Raw genomic sequence first — 20,322 nt, 5'->3', positions numbered from 1 at the left:
ATTTTTGGTGTGTATCATATTTTTGAATTTGTAATAAAAAATTAATGTTAGATTTATTTTTAAAATAATTTCAAGTTATTTTTATATTTAAAATTTAAAAAAAAAAGAAAAAGATTCGTAATAATACTTGAATTGTTACAAACTTTCATAAATATAACATTTAAAAATATACATTCAAGTGTATCATATGGAATAAGGAATTATTAATAATAAATGAAATTAAATAGGGTGAGAGATGAAATATGTTGTAACAAAAAAAGTGGGATGTCTTTTTTTTTCTTGGAGGGAAAATGAATTATTTAGGAAGGGACATGTGGCATAGGCTTCTAGAAGGAAACATTATTTTCATATATATATATATAGATATTGAAAAGTGGGTCAAGAATGAATATTGTCCGAATCCGAAAAGAATTATTATGAAAAAGGACCGTGTGAAATTATAAATCCACATGCCTCTTTTCTTTTCATCATACCAGTCAATCAATTCACCTCTTCCTCACGCGCTTCCTCCTCTCTGCGTCGCCACCACTCTTCCTCCGTCGTCGATTCATCCTTCACGGCGCAGCTCCACCCAGGTTCGATTCGCAAAACCCTCGATTCATTCACCTTCTTCACACTCAATCTTCGATTCCAATCTCCCAATGCATGTTCCCAATTGTTGCTGTCACTTCATTTCCATAGTCTTCATTCAACTTTGAATTGTCAAATGCTTTTGTATCGTTGAACCGCGTTGGTTGTTTCGCGTGAGTGAATTGCTGAACAGCTCAACTGAACTGTGTGCGCGTGTACGGAAATGGTGGATCTGCTTCGGTTTGTGGTTGTTGAATCCAGTTTTTGGTGTTCTAGTTAGCATCGCCATAACAATGTTAAAAAAATAACAAAGAATGCTTCCGATTTTTTTGCTTGCTGATGATTGAGGATTGATGATCCTCAGAAATTGTAGTGGAAATAGTCATGGTTACTTGTGAACAATTTGTTGCTGTTAAGTGCTAAGTTTTGGATGCTATTTTGCTTGCATTGAATTGAAATTCATTTCTGTTAATTGTTGGTTGTGCTGTGATTTTGTTAATGTCAGGTAATTTGAAGTTCGAGATTTGTCTTGGGTGCTGCTGGAGCTGAATTTTGAGGTATTTCTTCTTTTTAACCTTCATTCTTGGGGTTGGTGGTCTTGAATGGTTTAGAATAAATGTACATCGAAGAAGATAAGGTCGTTTTGTTTCGCTTTGTTTAGAAGAGAGAAAAGCTAGATCGAATAGTTTGATAAGAAGAATGAAATTGATTTCATTATTAATTTGAGAGTATTTGGATGATGTGTTTCCAGTTTAAATCATTCATTTGGGTGCAGTCACTGTTTTTTTTATTAACTGAATTTATGCATTGCAGTTCGACTTGTGGGTTTTCTAGTACAAGTTAATCTTGTATTGTATCTTCATGGTGTGTGGAGACATAGAAGACTCAATATGGGAATTTTTGATGAGTTACCTTTGCCTCCAGAAAAAGAGGTAAGTTTTACTTTGTTTTTCTGGAGATTTGTATTCATGATGAGATTAGTCAACTTCTTGGCTGTGGGATTCTTATACAAGTTAATCTTGTATTGTAATTTCTCATAGATGACTGGAATATGTGAACAACCTGTTGCTTCACTTGTTTGGTGTGGTACCCTACCCTGGACAAATTGCTTTATATTCTATAGTAAGGTTCATTAATATAGGTGGAAGAGGAATTTTTGTCAAAGGTTTTATTTTATTTTTTCTTGGTTTTTGATAAAACACAATGACATTGTTAGAGGTAGTTTTTAATATATTATCCAAGTGTCAACTGTTTTAACCAGGAAGCAGTAAAACCATCAGGCTGTCACGTTTTTTCCATGCTTCAAACAGCCTTTCCAATTGTCCCTTCTTCTAAAGGTATTTCCAACCAACATAGTTTTTCTTCAAAGATTAGATAACCTTTGATAAATGGCCTTGTTATACCTTTATCCTATTTTTTCCTCACGTAGCTGACTTTGACATTTGAGTCATCTGGTTTCATAATCCTTCCACTTTTGCTTTTTAATATTTTCTGACTTTCTGTACTAGAAAATTTTCAAGATGTACTTTCATTACGTGGGAAGTTTTAATACTTTAGAAGATGATAACGTTTGCTATCAACACAAATATTCCCCTGGGCGTCATGTACTTTGGAGCTGGTATGGGTTTCAAAAGAATAGGGTGGATGCCAGGGCAGCAATAAGTTTCTTATTTATTCACAGGATTTCAACCTTAGAGCTTGTGACTGTTCCTGCTTATGATTTCTGTTAGATTTAGGATCTTCTATTAGGTTTCAGAAAGATTTGTCTCAGGATCATCCTTTTTACAATAAGCTAAACTATATTAACAGACTTAACGAAACAGGATGACAGAATGAAATAAGTCAATACGACAGAAAACACAATAACAATGCTACAACCGAGTAATCAGTATTCCTAATAGGGCCACATCAATTTACAATTTTGCAGTGAAACCATTTATATTGCAAATGGTCTAATTATGTATCGGTATACATATTAATGTCTTATTTTAAAATTTTATTGTCATTAACTTATTTATGTCTTTTCTGCAAACATAAATTCAAAATCTCAATTCATTACCGTAGGCCTTAACAAACTAGAAAACTGTCACATACACTAACACTTAGCTCTGTGATTTTCATTGTTTTGGTATTTTTTCTACACTTAGTCATGCATTACACTTTACATTCATTCATGATAATTTGAGTCTCCATGTTCCATTTGAATACAGTATCTGAGAGAAGAGATCTCCAGAATAGATGAGAGTTGGGCTGCTGCTCGTTTTGATTCGTTACCTCATGTTGTTCACATTTTAACATCAAAAGATCGTGAAAGCGCTGCCCAAGTTTTGAAGGAGCAAAGTGATGTTATTGAGGACGTTGTTGATGAAGTAGTACATTCTTATCACAGTGGTTTCAACAGAGCTATCCAAAACTATTCCCAGGTTTCTTTAAATTCAGAATTCTATGACTATTTTAATGAATATACATTTGTGCAGTGATAATTCAGTCATTTTCCATTGCAGGTTCTGTGTTTTTTATTATGTGTATTCTTGAAAAGATTACTATGGGATGATATTTTCCCCAAATTTTATGCTGTCAAGTTTAGATCACTGTCATAGCAGCTGCTGCTTTATATGTTTTTTTAAGAATTTGTTGACACCTCTTTATAAGTTTTATGGCTATAAGACAAGAAGAAAACCTTTTCCTTTATTAAAATAGTAACATCTTTTGAACTTAGCTTCATTTCAAGCATTGTGTTTTTAAATCCACTGCTCATGTTTACTGTTGTTTTTAATGCAATACCAGTACATTTTCCTTTAACTGCCTTGTTTTAACCATTTAATCTAATCGTTTCCATTGATTTATATAATCTTCATTACAATCTTTAGGTGCTTTCTGTTATGTGATCTGGAATGCAAGGTTGACAAATGAAAAACAAAGAAACAATCTTAGCGCAAGTGTCTTGTATTAAATAAATTTAAAGTTCTGTAGGAATCATTAGCAATAGTGCTATAGTAAAATCTCCATGTGGTTTCTAAATTTCTGTTAAACTTGAAATTTTTTCAACAATAACTGGATTTCTTCAGCTTCTTCCCCCATCCATCTTGTTTCATAGAGTGTAGCTGAATTAGGACTGCGCCTTCATTATGAAATTCCTTTTGATAAATATTTTGTTTACCTCCAGATCTTGAGGCTTTTCAGTGAATCCACTGAAAGTATAGCTGTCTTAAAGGTAGATTTGGCAGAGGCTAAGAAGCACCTTAGTGCCCGCAATAAGCAATTACATCAACTATGGTATCGGTCAGTCACATTGCGACATATAATCTCCTTGTTGGATCAAATTGAAGGCATTGCTAAGGTCAATTCTTTATTCTAGACATTTTGTGATCCAATTGTGTGACTTTGCTCTGTCGATCAGAGGCTGTCTCAATTCCATCATTTAAACTTATGCTAGCTTGGTTTTATATGCCTTTGGTTGGAGTTGCGTTGTGTTACTTGTGCCCTTGGTTGGTTGAATTTGAAAAGTAATCCAGTCCAACAAAAAAGTCAGTTTTTCAGTTTTTCGGTTGTTCAATTTTTTATTTTTTCAATTTGTTTTAAAGTTAATATTTTGTGGTTTACATTGAATTGGACCGGTTTATGAACACTCCTAATTTAGTCAACTGTGTTCTACTTTTGTGTCCAAGAACTACTTGACCTGAAGGCTCAAGCACTCTAGAGCCTGGAAGGCTGGGATATCTGACTATTTAAAAAATCTCCCATGAGAACAAATTACCACTTGCTTGTATACATTTATACATGCCTACTTCTATTTCGGTTTTTTTTTTTTTTTTTCTTTTGGTAGTCAACTTAGCACAATCTTTCCTTTTCAATTACTCTTGTTTAAAACTACCACTTTCATAGAGGGTGTTGATTCTAATGATCTATTGTTCAGGTTCCAGCTCGTATTGAGAAACTCATTTCAGAGAAGCAATTCTATGCTGCGGTTCAATTGCATGTGCAATCAATGCTGTTCCTTGAGCGAGGTCTCCAAAATGTAGGATTTCAACTTACAATCATTATCCTATTTTCTGTATTTTGTGGAGAGGGCTTATTTTTGGTCACTTGTATTTATGTGTATCTTGGTTAAGAAAAAATTCAATAAAGAAAAGGGGGATGTGGGAGTAGGGGGAGTGTTAGAAGTCCCACATTGGCTAAATATATGGTATTGATGGCCTTTATAAAGGCTATAGAAACCCTCAACTCTTGGGTTGAGTTAGGCCTCCCAAATTCTAATAGGGGGGATATTGTATTCTGAAGCCAATTGTAAATAAAAAGGCAAAGAGGCTAAAAATTAGAAATATATAGCAAATCTGTTACATCTATCAGTGTATCCTTTAAAATGATCATGACTGCAAGCAAAGCACAAGAAGGGTCAGTAAATGTAATCCTATCCACTTAACGTATGGGAGGGCAAATGACAGTTAAAAATTACCACTCGTTTGGTTTGTATTGAACGTACACTGCATATGATTTGGCTGCCTTTTATGTCTTGATTATTGTTGCTTGAAATTTTGTTCTTTGTTTGTTCTCATTGCTCGTGTTTCTCAATTTATTTAATCATTGAACATTTCTACATGCTTTTCATATGTTTTAATTATTTTTTACGTGTGGCCTAGGTTGGGGCACTTCAAGATGTCCGTTCTGAGTTAACAAAATTACGTGGTGTCCTCTTTTATAAGATTTTGGAGGATTTGCATGCACATTTATACAACAAGGGTGAATACAGGTATTTGTTTTTCCATTCTGATTTCCCAACTTTGAATGTGATGCTGTGAGATATAGGAGAATATGCTTCTGAAATGCTTGTTTAGTCTTAGCTCATGTTTTCCCCCTTGACATGTTATTCACATGCGGACTCTGAAGTTCTATTTTCTCTCTTGATAACTTATATTTTATATGCATTTGTTTCTGTGTGGAAAGATTTGGATGTCATGGAGAATGTTCCTGGAATGTACAAACAAACTTTTAATCTGATTGCACCGTTTAAAGTTTTTATTCTCGAGGTTTGAGTTTTGTGGTTTATATGTCTTGTGATGTTTTTAAAACTTATATGTGTGCAGCGCTGCTGGCTCAACTATGCTAGAGAATGACGATGAAGTACCAACCACCACATCTGTTGCACTCGGTACACATAATTCGCAACCCCTGTCTCGAAGAACCAGGTCACTCAAAGGTGACAATCAGGCTACCCTCCAGATTGATGGGTCCTATAGGCCAAGATCTGCAGATGGAGGGTAATAGTGGTCGACTGAATTTATTAATATTTTTGCTATTTTCCTTCTTGTTCTGTACTGCCTAAATCGTGTTAATAATTTACTATTTAAGCTTACTAGTATTTTCATGATGGATGAATATACGTATATATATATATATATATATATATATATATTGGCTCATTATTTTTTTAGATTGATATAACTTTCCATTTGCCTAATGTGTACTTTGGGTTCTGCCATCTTGATTAATATTAAGGGGCCCATGCTAACGGGTGCCTTTAGGGCATTGGTTAAGGAATCAAGAAATGGGAAGTGCCCATTGAAAAGTGTAACACTTAATGCTTTGGTAACTTAAAAGCTGTAGTTTTCGATGAATAATTTTCAGTTTTGATTTCATAATCAATGCTCTTAGAGCATCTCCAATGGTAGTATCTAATGTTAAATACATACTCATATGAGTATCTATTACCATTGGAGTACATATTCAATTCCAACATGGCAAAGATGAGTATGTGGGAATAGATACTCTAAACTAGACTTGAAAATTGAGCTTGTATTTATTACAAGCACTTACAATTAATATAATTAGATTAAAATGAAGATAAATAATAAAATATGCAAATATGATGTTGATAGTGAGATCCACTATAGAGTTGTTGGGCTGGAGTAAAAAGTTAGTAAATGATGTGGCATTGTGGGGAATTGTAAAAAATGAAGTGTAGATATTAGTGAGTATGATGGATGTAGATGGCTTTAATTAATTTAAGCATATAGTATTGACTTAAATAGATAAACCCCCAATGTTTTCCAGTATATATACATATTAGCGTGTGGTTTAGGATTGTGATTGTTGAATATAATTATTTACATTAAATACCATTAAATGTGTTCCAGTTCTTTTGATGGCCATGACGATGAAGGCGCTTTGGATTTAAATGGGGAAGCTACGTTAGATGGGAATCTGGGAACCATGAGAATCAATGGTAGTGATGTCCCGAAGGATGTCAACGCTGCTCTTCGTCAAATGCCGACATGGCTTTCAAATTCGACACCAGATGAATTTCTTGTATGAACCACTTAAGTGCATTCAGTTCACAATGCTTCTTGCATTTTTCCTTACCTTTAGTCTTTTGAGCTGAAGTTCTGAGTTTCATGTGCATAGGAAACAATTAGAAAGAGTGATGCTCCGCTTCATGTGAAGTATCTTCAGACCATGGTTGAGTGCCTTTGCATGCTTGGCAAAGTTGCAGCTGCTGGGGCTATGATATGGTATATGTTCTTAATAATATTTTGTTTTTTTGAAAGACACTTTCAATTTTATCAACAGGTATTTCTACTTTCATTCTTCTTTGTAAATATGTTTCTTTGTCTCAAACTTAGAAGGTTTGGAATTGCATTTTTTAATAAGCTTCTCTGCAAACTAATCTGCATCCTAGTGTCACTAGCTTGATCTTGACGCTTCATTGGAATCTCTATTGCATAACGTTCAACCAACAACATTATTTTGTCAAACTTGTCTTCTATTTATCCTATTTTCAAACAAGGGATCCTTTCATTTTGTATTTTTTTTAATGCTTGAAAATAATTTTCATTTACCTTCTCATTCCAAAAAATGACATCCTAAGTCATGCATTTCATAGTTTGTGGATGTCAGCACCCTCCCAATTTGTAGAATGGATCTGAAACTCTAATATCAATCTTTGGCCTTTTATGAACAACCATTTTACTTTGCGCTCAACATAACTGGTGATATCTGGTGCTATAGTGTTTTTAAGTCTAAGAATGCTGTCATTGAAGGAAAACATATGTCAGACATTGTGTTATAGTCTACAAATGTCTGAATAGAAAATTTGGTGCAAGCTTGAATGCTTGATTGGTATTTTTTTGGGTTTCTTTGCTTTGGGTAGGCATTCTAGTAGTTTGTTTTGGGACACATTTGGAATGAAAATGCAAATCACTTGATTGGGACAAACTGGCTTTACTTAATGTATATAGTAGTAAGTTTTGCCCTTTAAATCTCACCTTATTTGATTATTTTGTTTCTTGTTATATTTTCCTGTGACAACTGCGTATAAGCTGTAGTGGTTTTATTGTTTACCAGCCAAAGGTTGCGTCCAACAATTCATGAGATTATTACATCCAAGATTAAAGCTCATGCAGAGCTTTTGAGTTCGTCAAGGTCTAGAATTGTTCAGGGTTCCCGAGCTGGAACAGGTGATCTACACTTTATAAAAGGTCAACTGGAAAGCTATCAGTTGCCAAAACAGAAACGTAAAAATGGAATATCTATTGCGGGAACATTGTTGGCTGTGAGCCCTGTATCACCTCTTATGGCCCCTGGCGGGAAAGCACAGGTTGCTGCTAAGGAGCTTCTTGATTCAATTTTGGATGCTGTTGTTCGAATATTTGGTGAGACGCGGTGGTAACTTTATTCACTGTTCTTTATTGATTAATCATTATTCTTAGAGAGTAAATTTGTCTTGTCTGTCATTCTGTAGAGAACCATGTCGCTGTTGGGGAGCTTTTGGAAGCAAAAGCCTGTCAGCATGCTGACATGAACACACCAAAATCAATGCCAGTAGATGTGAATTGGAACCCTGATTCTGAAACCTCTCAAGCCACAGGGGGTTACAGCTTAGGTTTCTCCCTTACAGTGTTACAGGTAATATCTATGTGGAGGCCATTTTGTTGCAAGATATTTGATAATAGATTTTGATGACATATAAGTACTAATTTAATATGGCTAGATATAGTTTCATGGTCTTAGATACCAACCTTTCACTGATAATGGATGAAATTTTGGTTATTGTGTAGTTAATGAAGTTTTAATACACTTGTATTTCTCTGTACTCTCTAAATAACTACTGTCAGTGTCAATTTCCAACTTTGCTCAAGGATTATGGTGATAGGTGATAACTCATTGCTGGTTTTATATCTAAAAATACCTCTTCATGCAAGATTCATTTGAGCTTGAAGTGTGGATAATGCACTTATGCACATGCTCCCCCCACCTTGTGCTTGAATAATAGGGGTGGCAAGGATTGGGCTCTTAGCCACTTGGTCATAGAGAACTTATTGCTTTGGTAATGTATCAATGATTAAGTTTCTCGTAAGCTTAAGCTGCTAGATGAAAACTCGTGAATAGGTTTATATCCTAAATGGTAGAATGGAAGATTGACATGCTTGATAGCGAATGTCTCTTAGAGCTCGGGTCTGGGGTTAACACAACCTCAAAAGCTAGCTTAGGGGTGAGGGTTCCCCTAAGGATACTTTAGTCATATAATTCCTAGTCAATAATGGGACCTCAAACTCCCCCCTCACACTAGGACTGGTGGAGCGTGAAGTTTTTAGGAGTTGACATCTACATCTATGAGTGGCCCATCTATAAATAACAAATCTAGGATATGCTTTGATACCATCTTAGAACTGATGACCAGTCCCAACTCTACCCTAAAGGCTAGCTTAGGGGTGAGGATTATCTTATTGTTTATGAGGATTACTTTGGTCATATCCCTAGTCATTGTGGGGTCTCAACTCTCAACGCGTTGTGAAGCTCAAGACACTAGTAGAAAATATTACCCTTCCTGTTAGTTTTTGTTGTGACATGTTGAAATATCTTTTCCTGTAACTCTGTCTTCCTCTTTTTGCTTTCTTGTTTTATTTGATTAATACTGTTTCTGTTTAAGTTAATGGCACTGGGGCACCATAATTTTTATAACTGACAGAACCTAATATATATTGTGTAATTTATATGAAACAAAGAGGGTCAGTTTTATGAAAATGATGTATCCTAAAATTTATGGGCCAGCTATAATTTAATCCAATTTTATTTTATCTTTCAGCTTATGTTTCTTATCTCTTCTATTTTTCTTTCTAATAATAGAGTGAATGCCAACAACTTATATGTGAAATTCTGCGGGCTACTCCTGAAGCTGCATCTGCAGATGCTGCGGTGCAAACGGCTAGGCTTGCAAGCAAAGTCCCTTCAAAAGATAAAAGGCAAGTGACTATAATTTCTTTTGATCACTGTGCAATTCAAAGTTAATTTTTTGAAATATTATATCAGGGTCCTTTTGTCACATGAGCTCGTAACTTCTAAGAATCAAAAAAAAAAAAAAACCAAGAAGCTGGCATAAGAACTAAAAGGATAATAAATGAAACTCCATGTAAACTATCATTGCAGGATATTATTTTTTGGTTCGCTATTGATATTCTAATTGAGGAGCATATGGTGTGCAACTCAAATAAGATATGCTGGATGTCACACGGTAGTTTATTATGACTACCATTGTTTGTCTGATCATAAAAGGAATGATATTAGAAAGAAGGTAATTTACAAGAAAGAAGAGTATACGTTGTGCTATGCAATGGTTTAAAGACGAAACTAAGATAGGAAAATAATGAGCTTCGTACAATAAAGCCTTGCAATTCATTTGTGGCTCTTGAAACTTGACCTAAGCCTAACTCTGCCCCAAAAGCTAGCTCTTAAAGTGAGACCCAAGCCTTTTATAAGCTCTACTTTAGTTGTATCTCTAATTGATGTGAGATTTCAACACTCCCCCTTCACACCCAGTATTGGACATTTAAAGTGTGTAGATTATAGGGCCAATTTTTATTTTATTTTGGCTTAATTGCAACTTTGGTCCTTGACGTTTACCAATTCCACGATTTTAGTCCCCCACCTAATTTAATTACACAGATGGTCCCGGACTTTGCTGGCAGTCTGCAACGTTGGTCCTACCGTTTGTTTGTTAATGGAGGAGGTTTACGTGGATGATCACTTAGCTGATGTGGAAGTTGAATTGGAGAGAGAAAGAGACCAGCAACTGATTCAACCTTCTTCCTCGCCTCTAGGGACTCGTTCGTTCTTTATCTCTTCCCTTTTCGCTAAATCTCAAGCTTCGAAACATCTTCCTCACAGTGCTCTGTTTTTTAAGGAGGAAGAGGGTAGAAGATGACCGTTGCAGGTCTCACGTGCAACTCATGTGCTTCCCTCTCTCTTCGGTCCTTCTTTCTCTCTCCAATTGGACATCCACGTAAGCCTCCTCCGTTAACAAATAAACGACATGACCAACATTGCAGACGGGCAGCAAAGTCAGGGACCATCCGTGTAATTAAATTAGGTGGGGGACTAAAATTGTGGAACTGGTAAACGTCAGGGACCAAAGTTGCAATTAAGCCTTTTATTTTTTCATTGGGAAAGTCGTGAGGTTCGGGTTAATGGCACTGAAAAATTGCGTAGCCAAGTAGATGCACTGGGAAATCCGCGGGGCCAAGTTGATTTTTTTGAACAGCAATGCATGGCCTGGGATTGGATTTAGGATAAGCTGTGATATCATTTTGAAATTTAGGCTAAGCCTAACTCTACCCCAAAAGTTAGTTCATGACACTGAGTTCGCTTTCTTCCCAACTCTTTATTGTCCAATGCTCAATCCGATACAATTGCAAGTCTTTTAGTTGTGCAGTAAAAAAATCCGATACTGTTCTATGACAAATCACGCTCTAAACATTCCTACATTTCATCCACTCTGCATGGATCTTATGGTTAGCATCTCCGACTATCTACTCATCATATTTTTTATAAGCAGGGACTTAAAATATGATACTTCAAGTATTGTATGATCTCCACTTTTCACCTCTATATTTGAACTTTTATGTAAACATTCCTACATTTCATCAACCCTGCATGGATCTTATGGTTAACATCTCCGACTATCTACTCATCATATTTTTTATAAGCAGGGAATTAAAACATGATACGTTTTGTATTGTATGATCTCCACTTTACACCTCTATATTTGAACTATATACCCACCTTGTGTGCTCACCCTAGTTGTGTCCCCCTTATTCATATATTTCATTTGTCGAATGTAATGCATTTTTCTCATAATATCAGGAGAAGTAATATAGAAAATTTAATTTCCTGTTATAATACAATATTTATCTCTGATGTCAATTTTGTATCATGCCGTTAACGTTTCTTATTGACAACAGGGATGGATCGGAGGATGGTCTTACTTTTGCATTCCGGTTTACAGATGCTATGATATCTATTCCTAACCAGGGTATGATAAATTCTATTAAAGTAGTGAAATTTGCTACTTACTACGGTTGAAAGAATCATGTTGCTGTTGGTTTAAGATATGTTATGATATTTTGATAATTTGCAAAAATTATTCCCACAGAAGTGTACCAATGGTCTTACAAAAGAAGGATCTCTTTGATTGGCTTTAATTAGATTCGTTGACAGTTGACACACTATTTCTAATAATTTAGCTATGAAAGAATTGATAGATTTGGATAACGTCTTGGTCCCAATCCAAGAAAAATTCTGAACAGTCCAGACGAGTCTACTTTGCAATTTGCGTTTGTAAGAATGAAGTTTGTTGTCATTATTATTCTATAGCTTTATGCTACTCATGTACATGAAAATATATTAGAGCTTTGTTACATCCACTGGATGAACATGTGATTGTGTGCTTGGTAAAGCCTAAAAGGATGCACCTTGGATGTAGTAGAGTATATAGCTAGCATATACATACACTTGTATTATCAAGTACCCTGAGTACTATAAATAGACATCATGCGGTGTCATCTGTAACTAACTCATCATTCAATAACAGAAACAGTTTTTTTCGTATATAGCTAGCATATACTTTTTTAGGGTGTGCCAAGTATCATAACTCATGATTAATTCTAGTGTAAGTGTTTTGTAGCTCTACGGTTCTACCTCATGCCTTGTATCAATAACCTTTTTTGCATTTTTTTGTTTTTCATGTTCTGTTTAGAATTGTTTTGGAGGACGTCTGTACTCTTAATGGCTGTACTTCTTCTTTTCTCTGTAATAAAATTTCTATTTTGTGGTTTATTTGATGGAAAGAGGAAGTTGCAATTTCAAAGAAAAATAAATTTTGTATGCATTTGTTCATGTAATAGTGTTTGTCAGAATTTTTGGCACGACATTCTGTTCCTTTTCCTTACTTACCTTTCAATTGTGTTAATTTATGATGATTAAAGCTGCTGTCTTGTTAGCATGATATATATAACAATATGAATCTTGGTGCTATTATGATCTGGATAAACGAATTATTGTTGTTTAATAGTACTAGTAATTTTGGATTAAACACGCAAGTGCTGCTATTAGGAACATTTTCCTTCTATTATATATCTGTCTGTAATTCTGAATTGTTTCTTAGTTATGAAGATACTCCATTTCTATTACTATGCTTCTCTGTCTGTACCATGTCTGTGATAGTTTTTAATTTGTAAACCACTAGCATTTTTTTTACTTAGTTCTTGATAATATTTTTATTCTCTACTTGGGATTTTATAGTTTGATGATGAGTCTCACTTATTAACATCTTAGTTTATAGCATATTATTTCATTTTTTTTATATTTCTTTATGATTTACCTGTTTTGTTAGCTGCTAATTGTTTTCTCATTTTCATCATTTATTTCTGGTTTTGCATTAATGTTCAGGTGCTGATCTTGTTCGCCAAGGATGGAGTAGGAAGGGTCCCAATGTGCTGCAAGAGGGTTATGGTTCTGCAGCAGTTTTGCCTGAGGAAGGCATATATTTAGCAGCATCTGTATACCGACCTGTGCTTCAGGTGTTGCCTATTGGATTTCGCTATGCTGCCTCCTGTAAACTTTTGATCATGATCCTTATGCTTTGTTCCTGTCCTTGTTGTTTCTGCAGTTCACAGATAAAATTGCTTCAATGCTGCCAACAAAGTATTCTCAACTTGGGTGAGCTCAAAAACATTGCGCAGCTTTTTTTTGTTAAATTTTTTGTTTTAAATTTTTTATTTGATTTCTTATATGTGAAACCAAAATGCTTCTTTCTTGTTCACAATTTTTTATGAAAATAATGCGCGTAAAATACAAAAGCGCTAACACCTATTTTATTTACACTGTTAGAGTTTTAGAGTGAGAAAGGGCAAGAAGATTAGAGAGAATGGGAGGGAAAATCTAAATCTGAAATCTGACGGAATTTCGATATTCAAATTTGATTACACTGCTTGAGTATTTATAGTCTATAGATGAGCCTGAGCCTCTATAATTAATGGCTAATGCAGCTTTAACTAATTCTGTTATATTAACAGAAAGTTACTGGTCAGTTAAAACTGAACTGTCAACTGTTACAGTGCAAAGCACTTAATAGTTAATACAGTGAATACAATTACAGTATTTGAACATATACTAAGAATTAGGTCTAGTACTAGTGTAATACTACTTGTAGAAGCCACAGGTGACTAGTTAGTTCAGTAGACTTCTAACCTAATCAAAATAAGGAAACTGAATGAAACTAGAAGCTACTCTTATGTTTTACTTCTGAACTAATTTGCTGTTAAATTTTGAGCCCTTTAATTACAGCTTATTTAATGAAAAAACTATTTTGATTTTGGAAAAAAAAAATTTACTTCTGAAATTTTTTAGTGTTACTGCTTCTTAAAAAAATCAGAATTTGAAATTTTTTTTCTTATTTCTGATTATTTGGGAGTAGCTTCTAGATAAAGACAGAAATTATAACTACTTTTTAAGATAGTGTTTTTTTAATATTAGTAAATGAAGTGGATTCTGGTACATTTTGACATGGTTGTGATGAATCTGTTTTCTGTACAAGCTCTTGCTGATTGATTCTGCATAAATAGTGAAACTTCTTTTAAAGCTCAAGTTTTGTTGCGATCTAACTCGATTAATGTTAGTTTATGGTGTTGTCAACTTTGTGAACTACAGCAATGATGGGTTGCTAGCTTTTGTGGAGAACTTCGTGAAGGACCATTTCTTACCAACTATGTTTGTGGACTACCGAAAAGGCGTACAACAAGCTATATCAAGCAAGTCTACTATTTTGACTTTTTCTTTATGCATCTCTTTTCTTAAAGCCCTTCTTGGCTTGCAGTGTGGTCTTTCGTGCATCTTAATTTTTTTGGGAAACATCTGAGTATTTCAATTATGTATGCATTGAAGAATTTTGGAGTTAGCTTGTCTGAAATGTTTGATGTAAGAACTCGTTCTTAGTCGAAGGTCTAATTGAAAATTACATGGGTAATAAATACATTACATCCAGCCCAAAACATAATAAATAAATGCATGAAGAGAATTTGGTTTACATGAAATTTCTTAGTCCTAGTTTAAAATTTAAACATTGGGATTTCACAAAAGATGGATGGAAGTTAAGTAAGTTCAAAGTTGTTCCCACCATAGTTCTTGGCTTCAGTTGCTGAAGACTTGTTCCCTTACTAGATTATCCTTTCCTAATGCAGTTGAATTCAAAAAGCCACAAAAACTGGAATATGCATTTCTGTGTTTTTAGAGGGTTTTAACTGTTTGACTTGTGCATATGCATAGTGTTTATATTCTTGTAAGTGCAGACTTGCTAATACATGTTAATTTGTTGGGAATTTGAAATAAAGAGTCAGTATGCAATTTTTTCTTCCAAAAAAGGAATGGTTAAACTTCTCATAGAAAGGTTAATCAAGTGTTCATATATCCCTTCTTTTTGTTGGACAAAAAACATAAATTGGTTCTTTATTAGTTTTCCCTAATTTGTCAGTAATATCAAGGTATAGATAAGTTGCTAAACTTTAATTGCTGTCACATGCTGCTGCGAATTTGATTTTAGAAGTTTCAGTACCTTACAATCTGAAACTTAAAAGCTAACTGAATAAAATAGTGCATCTTACTACGTTTATAGGCATCTAATGGATTGAATAAAATAAAATTACTAAACAGTGGTACTTCTTATATATTAGAAAATGGAAATGATTTTTTATGACTGATTGAGAGATTAGTATTTTTCTTCAGATGGTTACATCATAAGCTTGTTCTAAGATTTGATCTCTGCATATAAACTTTTAGGCCCTGCTGCATTTCGTCCAAGGGCACATGTGGTTACTGCTTACACTCCGTCAATTGAGAAGGGTCGACCTGTATTGCAAGGATTACTGGCTATAGATTACTTGACAAAGGAGGTAAACTTTTTATAATACTCTTAATATGATAATGTTCTACCTTGTAATATGTTCTTCTATATTTAACACAAGATGACTAAACCTGGATTAATAAGTTTCTGGGTTTGGACATTATTTTATTGACTAGATGTTTCCACTTTCCCCTACTAATTATAATGTTTTGCAGGTACTTGGCTGGGCACAAGCAATGCCCAAATTTGCTAATGATCTTGTGAAGTATGTGCAAACTTTTCTGGAGAGGACTTACGAAAGATGCCGGACTTCATACATGGAGGTATATTTTTTCTGTTTTAGTTTTATGGGATAAAAGCTTTCATTAGAATGAAAGGAAACTGCACAACAACCATGAAGAGAAAAACAGAGCACATAGTCACAAAAAATGGCAGAATCATAAAAGAGATAGCCAGATCCTCAGGGAACCAGACAAAGTTACTCGTTTAAAGAACCTCTGGCTGAGCACTGTAAAGAAGGAAAGAACACAATTTGATGTTCAAGTGGTCAGGAGGCTGATCCTTGTTGCACACCGATTCTTTGTTAGTTAAATTAAATATCAGCACAAAGTACAAATGGGCCTGTTCATTATCCCTTTGAGAATCTAGATGTGTTGGTGGTTGACATCCTTATAAAGAATTTTTTGCACAGAAACCTTCAACTTTTACTATTTTCTTACACTTTTTTCAATTACATTCCAGGCTGTTCTTGAAAAGCAGAGTTACATGCTTATTGGGAGGCATGATATTGAGAAATTGATGAGGATTGACCCCTCAAGTGCATATTTACCAAACCTGCTCGGTCATATTAACATGGAAAGTAATTCCTCTGATGCTGAAACAATTGAGGCTGAATCAGAGCTAAGTGAATTACTGCTAAGTTTGCGTCCTATTAAGCAGGTTTTTATTTCTTTGTTATTCTAACAAGCTACTATTCTTCTTTTGTGAGTCATATAAGAATTAGATTATCTGTGTTATGCATTCTTGCTAAAAATCCCCCCCCCCCCCGGGTCTTCCTATTTATTATGCCTCTCTAGTGACTTGATTGTATTTTTGCTTCAGGAAAACCTAATCCATGATGACAATAAACTTATTTTGTTGGCGTCCCTTAGTGACTCATTGGAGTATGTTGCTGACTCTATTGAAAGGTGGGTTTTCTAAATGCTGTGAATCTAGCAACGCTAATTTGTGCATACTGTGTATAAAGCAAGTATATCTTCAAGACTGCCATAATTTTAGTTGAAATTATAGATTCCACGACTTCAAGGTCTTGTTGGGGTAACAATCCCATCCCTGGATACGAACTTATTTTTCTGGGATTTGAGTTAGATCAGTAGAATTTGTGATATCACGAATCATACATAAGCCTTCATTTTTGGTGGCGTAATAGGCCACTCTTTACCTTTCCCTCTTTTTAAGGAGGGGAGGGGTCACCATTTGTGAGAGCTTCCCTTGGGTGCAACTGGTCTGTACTCTTCTTCAGTTAATGTTTCATTTGGGTGCGACTGGCTCCAGGCTTATGTTTGACTTTGGACCTGTGTACCTCTGGTTTGGTGCGACAATGTCTCCAAGGTTTGTGTGAACTGTCTGTAAGAGTGGGTGCTGGCTTGCGTTTGAGTTTGGTCGCTGAGCTGCTTCTGCTGTCATAGTCCTAGATTGTAAACTAAGTTGACTTAGTTTTTGTTGTGCATTTCCTCTTGTAAATCTATGTTACTAGTACTGATATCCCACTGATATCAGTGATGATATATTCAGCATAGATACCATTATCTTTCCTTAGAGAGTGATGTGGTGTTGGGTTTGTTTTATTGGTTTCATAAATGAAAGAAATTGAGCGTAATAAATTATTGTGTATTTGGCAGGCTTGGACAAACAACTCAAAGAGCATCAAATCATGTGGAAGGAAAATACCATAGTCATTCAGACGGTGCGCCTGCAAGGAGTCTAGGATCTTTTGCTCAAGATTATAGGAAATTGGCAATCGATTGCCTCAAGGTTTTACGTGTAGAGATGCAGTTGGAGACAATATTTCATATGCAGGTTTGTCATTTATGATGTTATTTTCCTCTAGTTGTAGGAGTAAGAATTTGATAATAGTTTGTCTCTGAACTTATCTGAGCCTCACAACTTTGAGCAGGAAATGACAAATACAGAATACTTGGATGATCAAGATGCTGAAGAACCAGACGACTTCATCATTTCGCTCACTTCACAGGTTTGTCCTTATATTTTTGCATGTTAATGTCTTCACGAAGATTCTTGGTTGGTTCCAAGGATGAATTTAGCAATTGAGGGATAATTTCAATTTATGATGTCCTGGTCAACAAATTTTCCAGCAGGGGAAACTTAACAATGTTCAGGATTTATGGTTTAACTCAATTAGTGTTTTGTTAACCACTGAGCACTTTACTCATGGGTAAACCAGTGTCGAGAAAAGAAACTATGGTTTTGGGAGAATAAGGTCCGGTTTGATTACTATTTTGTGAAACAGCTTTTTGTTTTTACAACAGAAGAAGAAATTTAACTCGTTTGGTATGAACAATTTTCAAAGACTGTTATTAAAAACAGTTCTTATTTTAAAAACTGAAATCCCAAAACATCTTAGAGATGTTTCCTGTTTCTGTTTCTGTTTTTAATTTTCAAGTCACAGGTCTTTCAGCTTTGAAAAACATGTACAAACTTCAAACAGTTTTTTTCTTGCACGAATATACTGTTATATTACAAAATAATAGGATCTTACTAGATAAGTTCTAAATTATTTAATTTAGTGATGACTATGTAATATTACTATACTATCAACTGCAATTTCTAAAGTAACCCTCAATAACTGCAATATCCTGATGAATTTCATGAAGTTTGATCTTCTTCGTTAGTGACTCAAAGATTAAGGTTGTGCTTTTACCTTATGCAAGCCAAATTATTCATCTTTTTCAATGGAACCTCCAGATAACACGAAGAGATGAGGAAATGGCTCCTTTTATTTCAAATTCAAAGCGGAATTACATATATGGTGGAATTTGTGGGGTTGCAGCAAATGCATCAATTAAGGTGTGAATGTGTATACTTCTGTAGTTTTTTTTTTTAAACTTTGCATGTTTGTGTTTGGAGTTCTTTAGTTAGTCTCTTAACCGCCCATACTTCTTTATAGGCTTTGGCAGATATGAAGTCTATTAATCTCTTTGGTGTTCAACAAATATGTCGAAACTCAATCGCATTGGAACAGGTAATTGTTGTTGCTCTTGCAGTGTGTGCGTGACTTTGTGTATGTGTTTGACTGTTTGTCACTGTGTGGGTGTGTGTTAGAAAGCAGCCAACGAAATTTGACATTCATAATAATTTTGGATGGTTTTACAGGCACTTGCAGCGATTCCATCCATAGATAGCGAAGCAGTGCAACAAAGACTGGATCGAGTCCGCACCTACTATGAACTACTAAACATGCCATTTGAGGTGAGTCTACTGAACTGATGACTTCATGTTTATTTAATTTTTAATCAAGCCGTCTAACTTTTGCATTCTTATTCCTGTCGCAGGCCCTGGTCGCGTTCATTACAGAACATGTTCACTTGTTTACTGCTATAGAGTAAGTTGATAGGAATTTTTGTTGTTAATACGCTTCTATGGACTTATATTGACAATTATTTCCACAGGTACGCCAACCTTCTTAATGTTCAGGTCCCTGGAAGGGAGATTCCTCCTGATGGACAGGATCGAGTATCTGAAATATTATCCTTGTAGTCTGTTCATTCACTTGTGTTCTGGAGTCTTTTTGGGAACGTTGGGGTGATCGCATCAATTAGGTTTCTGATCCTTAATTCTGAAAAATGCTAATGCAACTAGCCGATGCAGATCGCCTATTTTACGCGAAATTACAACTGACTATACTACAAGTTAGAAGGTGATTTTTGATTTTGCCCTTGATAGCAGTTCCATTTTCCCCCTCATTTGTTTGTAAATTGTAATTTATAATGTGATGTCAATTTTGGTTGCTGCTGCTTTCCTTTTGGGCTTTCTCGCTCTCTCGGTCTCAATTTTTGGGTTTAAGTTGTGTGATGAGAAATTGAATTCACGTTAATGTTACCAACAATCTGATAGTCACTTGTATATTTTTCTTGCTAAAGATATTGTATAATTACCTTTCTACAAATGTGTGGCCTATTTTAGTAAATAATTCGAAATTTGTCCCGGCAATGTGCTCGTGATTATTTTTTTAGGACTCGTAGTTGTTGCAGTATCTTGTCAGTTTTACAAGCTACAGTTTCTCTGCAGTGAAAGTGAGAAAGTAATCAATCGCTCCACTTAATTTTTTTTGAATGATTAGCTTAATTGACCGAAATTTTAAAAACATGAACAAGATAATGTGGTTCGCAAACGGCATTTTAAGAATCAATTCTTTAACTGAACCAGTTTTCACTTACAATTAGGTTAATTAATTCGAATTGCACTGTACTGTGAGGCCTGGCACGTTATTGCGTATTTGCGTTTTGATTTCCGATTCGAAAGCAAAAGCATAGTGAACCTCTTATTTATGCTCCACAGCTCTA

General features: G+C 34.9%; 1 protein-coding gene across 1 annotated transcript; it reads left to right on the top strand.

The window, feature by feature from the left end:
• The first annotated feature begins 419 nt into the window (after positions 1 to 419).
• On the top strand, positions 420 to 19,969 carry LOC130719598 (exocyst complex component SEC8). The gene is made up of 28 exons (XM_057570216.1): positions 420 to 575; positions 1,076 to 1,127; positions 1,384 to 1,502; positions 2,781 to 2,993; positions 3,737 to 3,910; positions 4,487 to 4,588; positions 5,211 to 5,320; positions 5,655 to 5,828; positions 6,705 to 6,876; positions 6,973 to 7,079; positions 7,912 to 8,219; positions 8,309 to 8,472; positions 9,694 to 9,809; positions 11,805 to 11,875; positions 13,291 to 13,421; positions 13,511 to 13,560; positions 14,551 to 14,651; positions 15,676 to 15,788; positions 15,955 to 16,062; positions 16,481 to 16,678; positions 16,841 to 16,926; positions 17,641 to 17,818; positions 17,916 to 17,993; positions 18,725 to 18,826; positions 18,927 to 19,001; positions 19,133 to 19,228; positions 19,312 to 19,361; positions 19,429 to 19,969. The coding sequence occupies exons 3-28, from the start codon at positions 1,461 to 1,463 to the stop codon at positions 19,514 to 19,516; spliced, it is 3,207 nt and encodes a 1,068-aa protein (XP_057426199.1). The 5' UTR covers positions 420 to 575; positions 1,076 to 1,127; positions 1,384 to 1,460; the 3' UTR covers positions 19,517 to 19,969.
• The last annotated feature ends 353 nt before the right edge of the window (positions 19,970 to 20,322 follow it).

This window comes from Lotus japonicus, chromosome 5 (assembly GCF_012489685.1).
Source record: "Lotus japonicus ecotype B-129 chromosome 5, LjGifu_v1.2".
Lineage (NCBI taxonomy): Eukaryota > Viridiplantae > Streptophyta > Magnoliopsida > Fabales > Fabaceae > Lotus > Lotus japonicus.
This window is presented reverse-complemented; position numbering and strand designations above follow the sequence as displayed.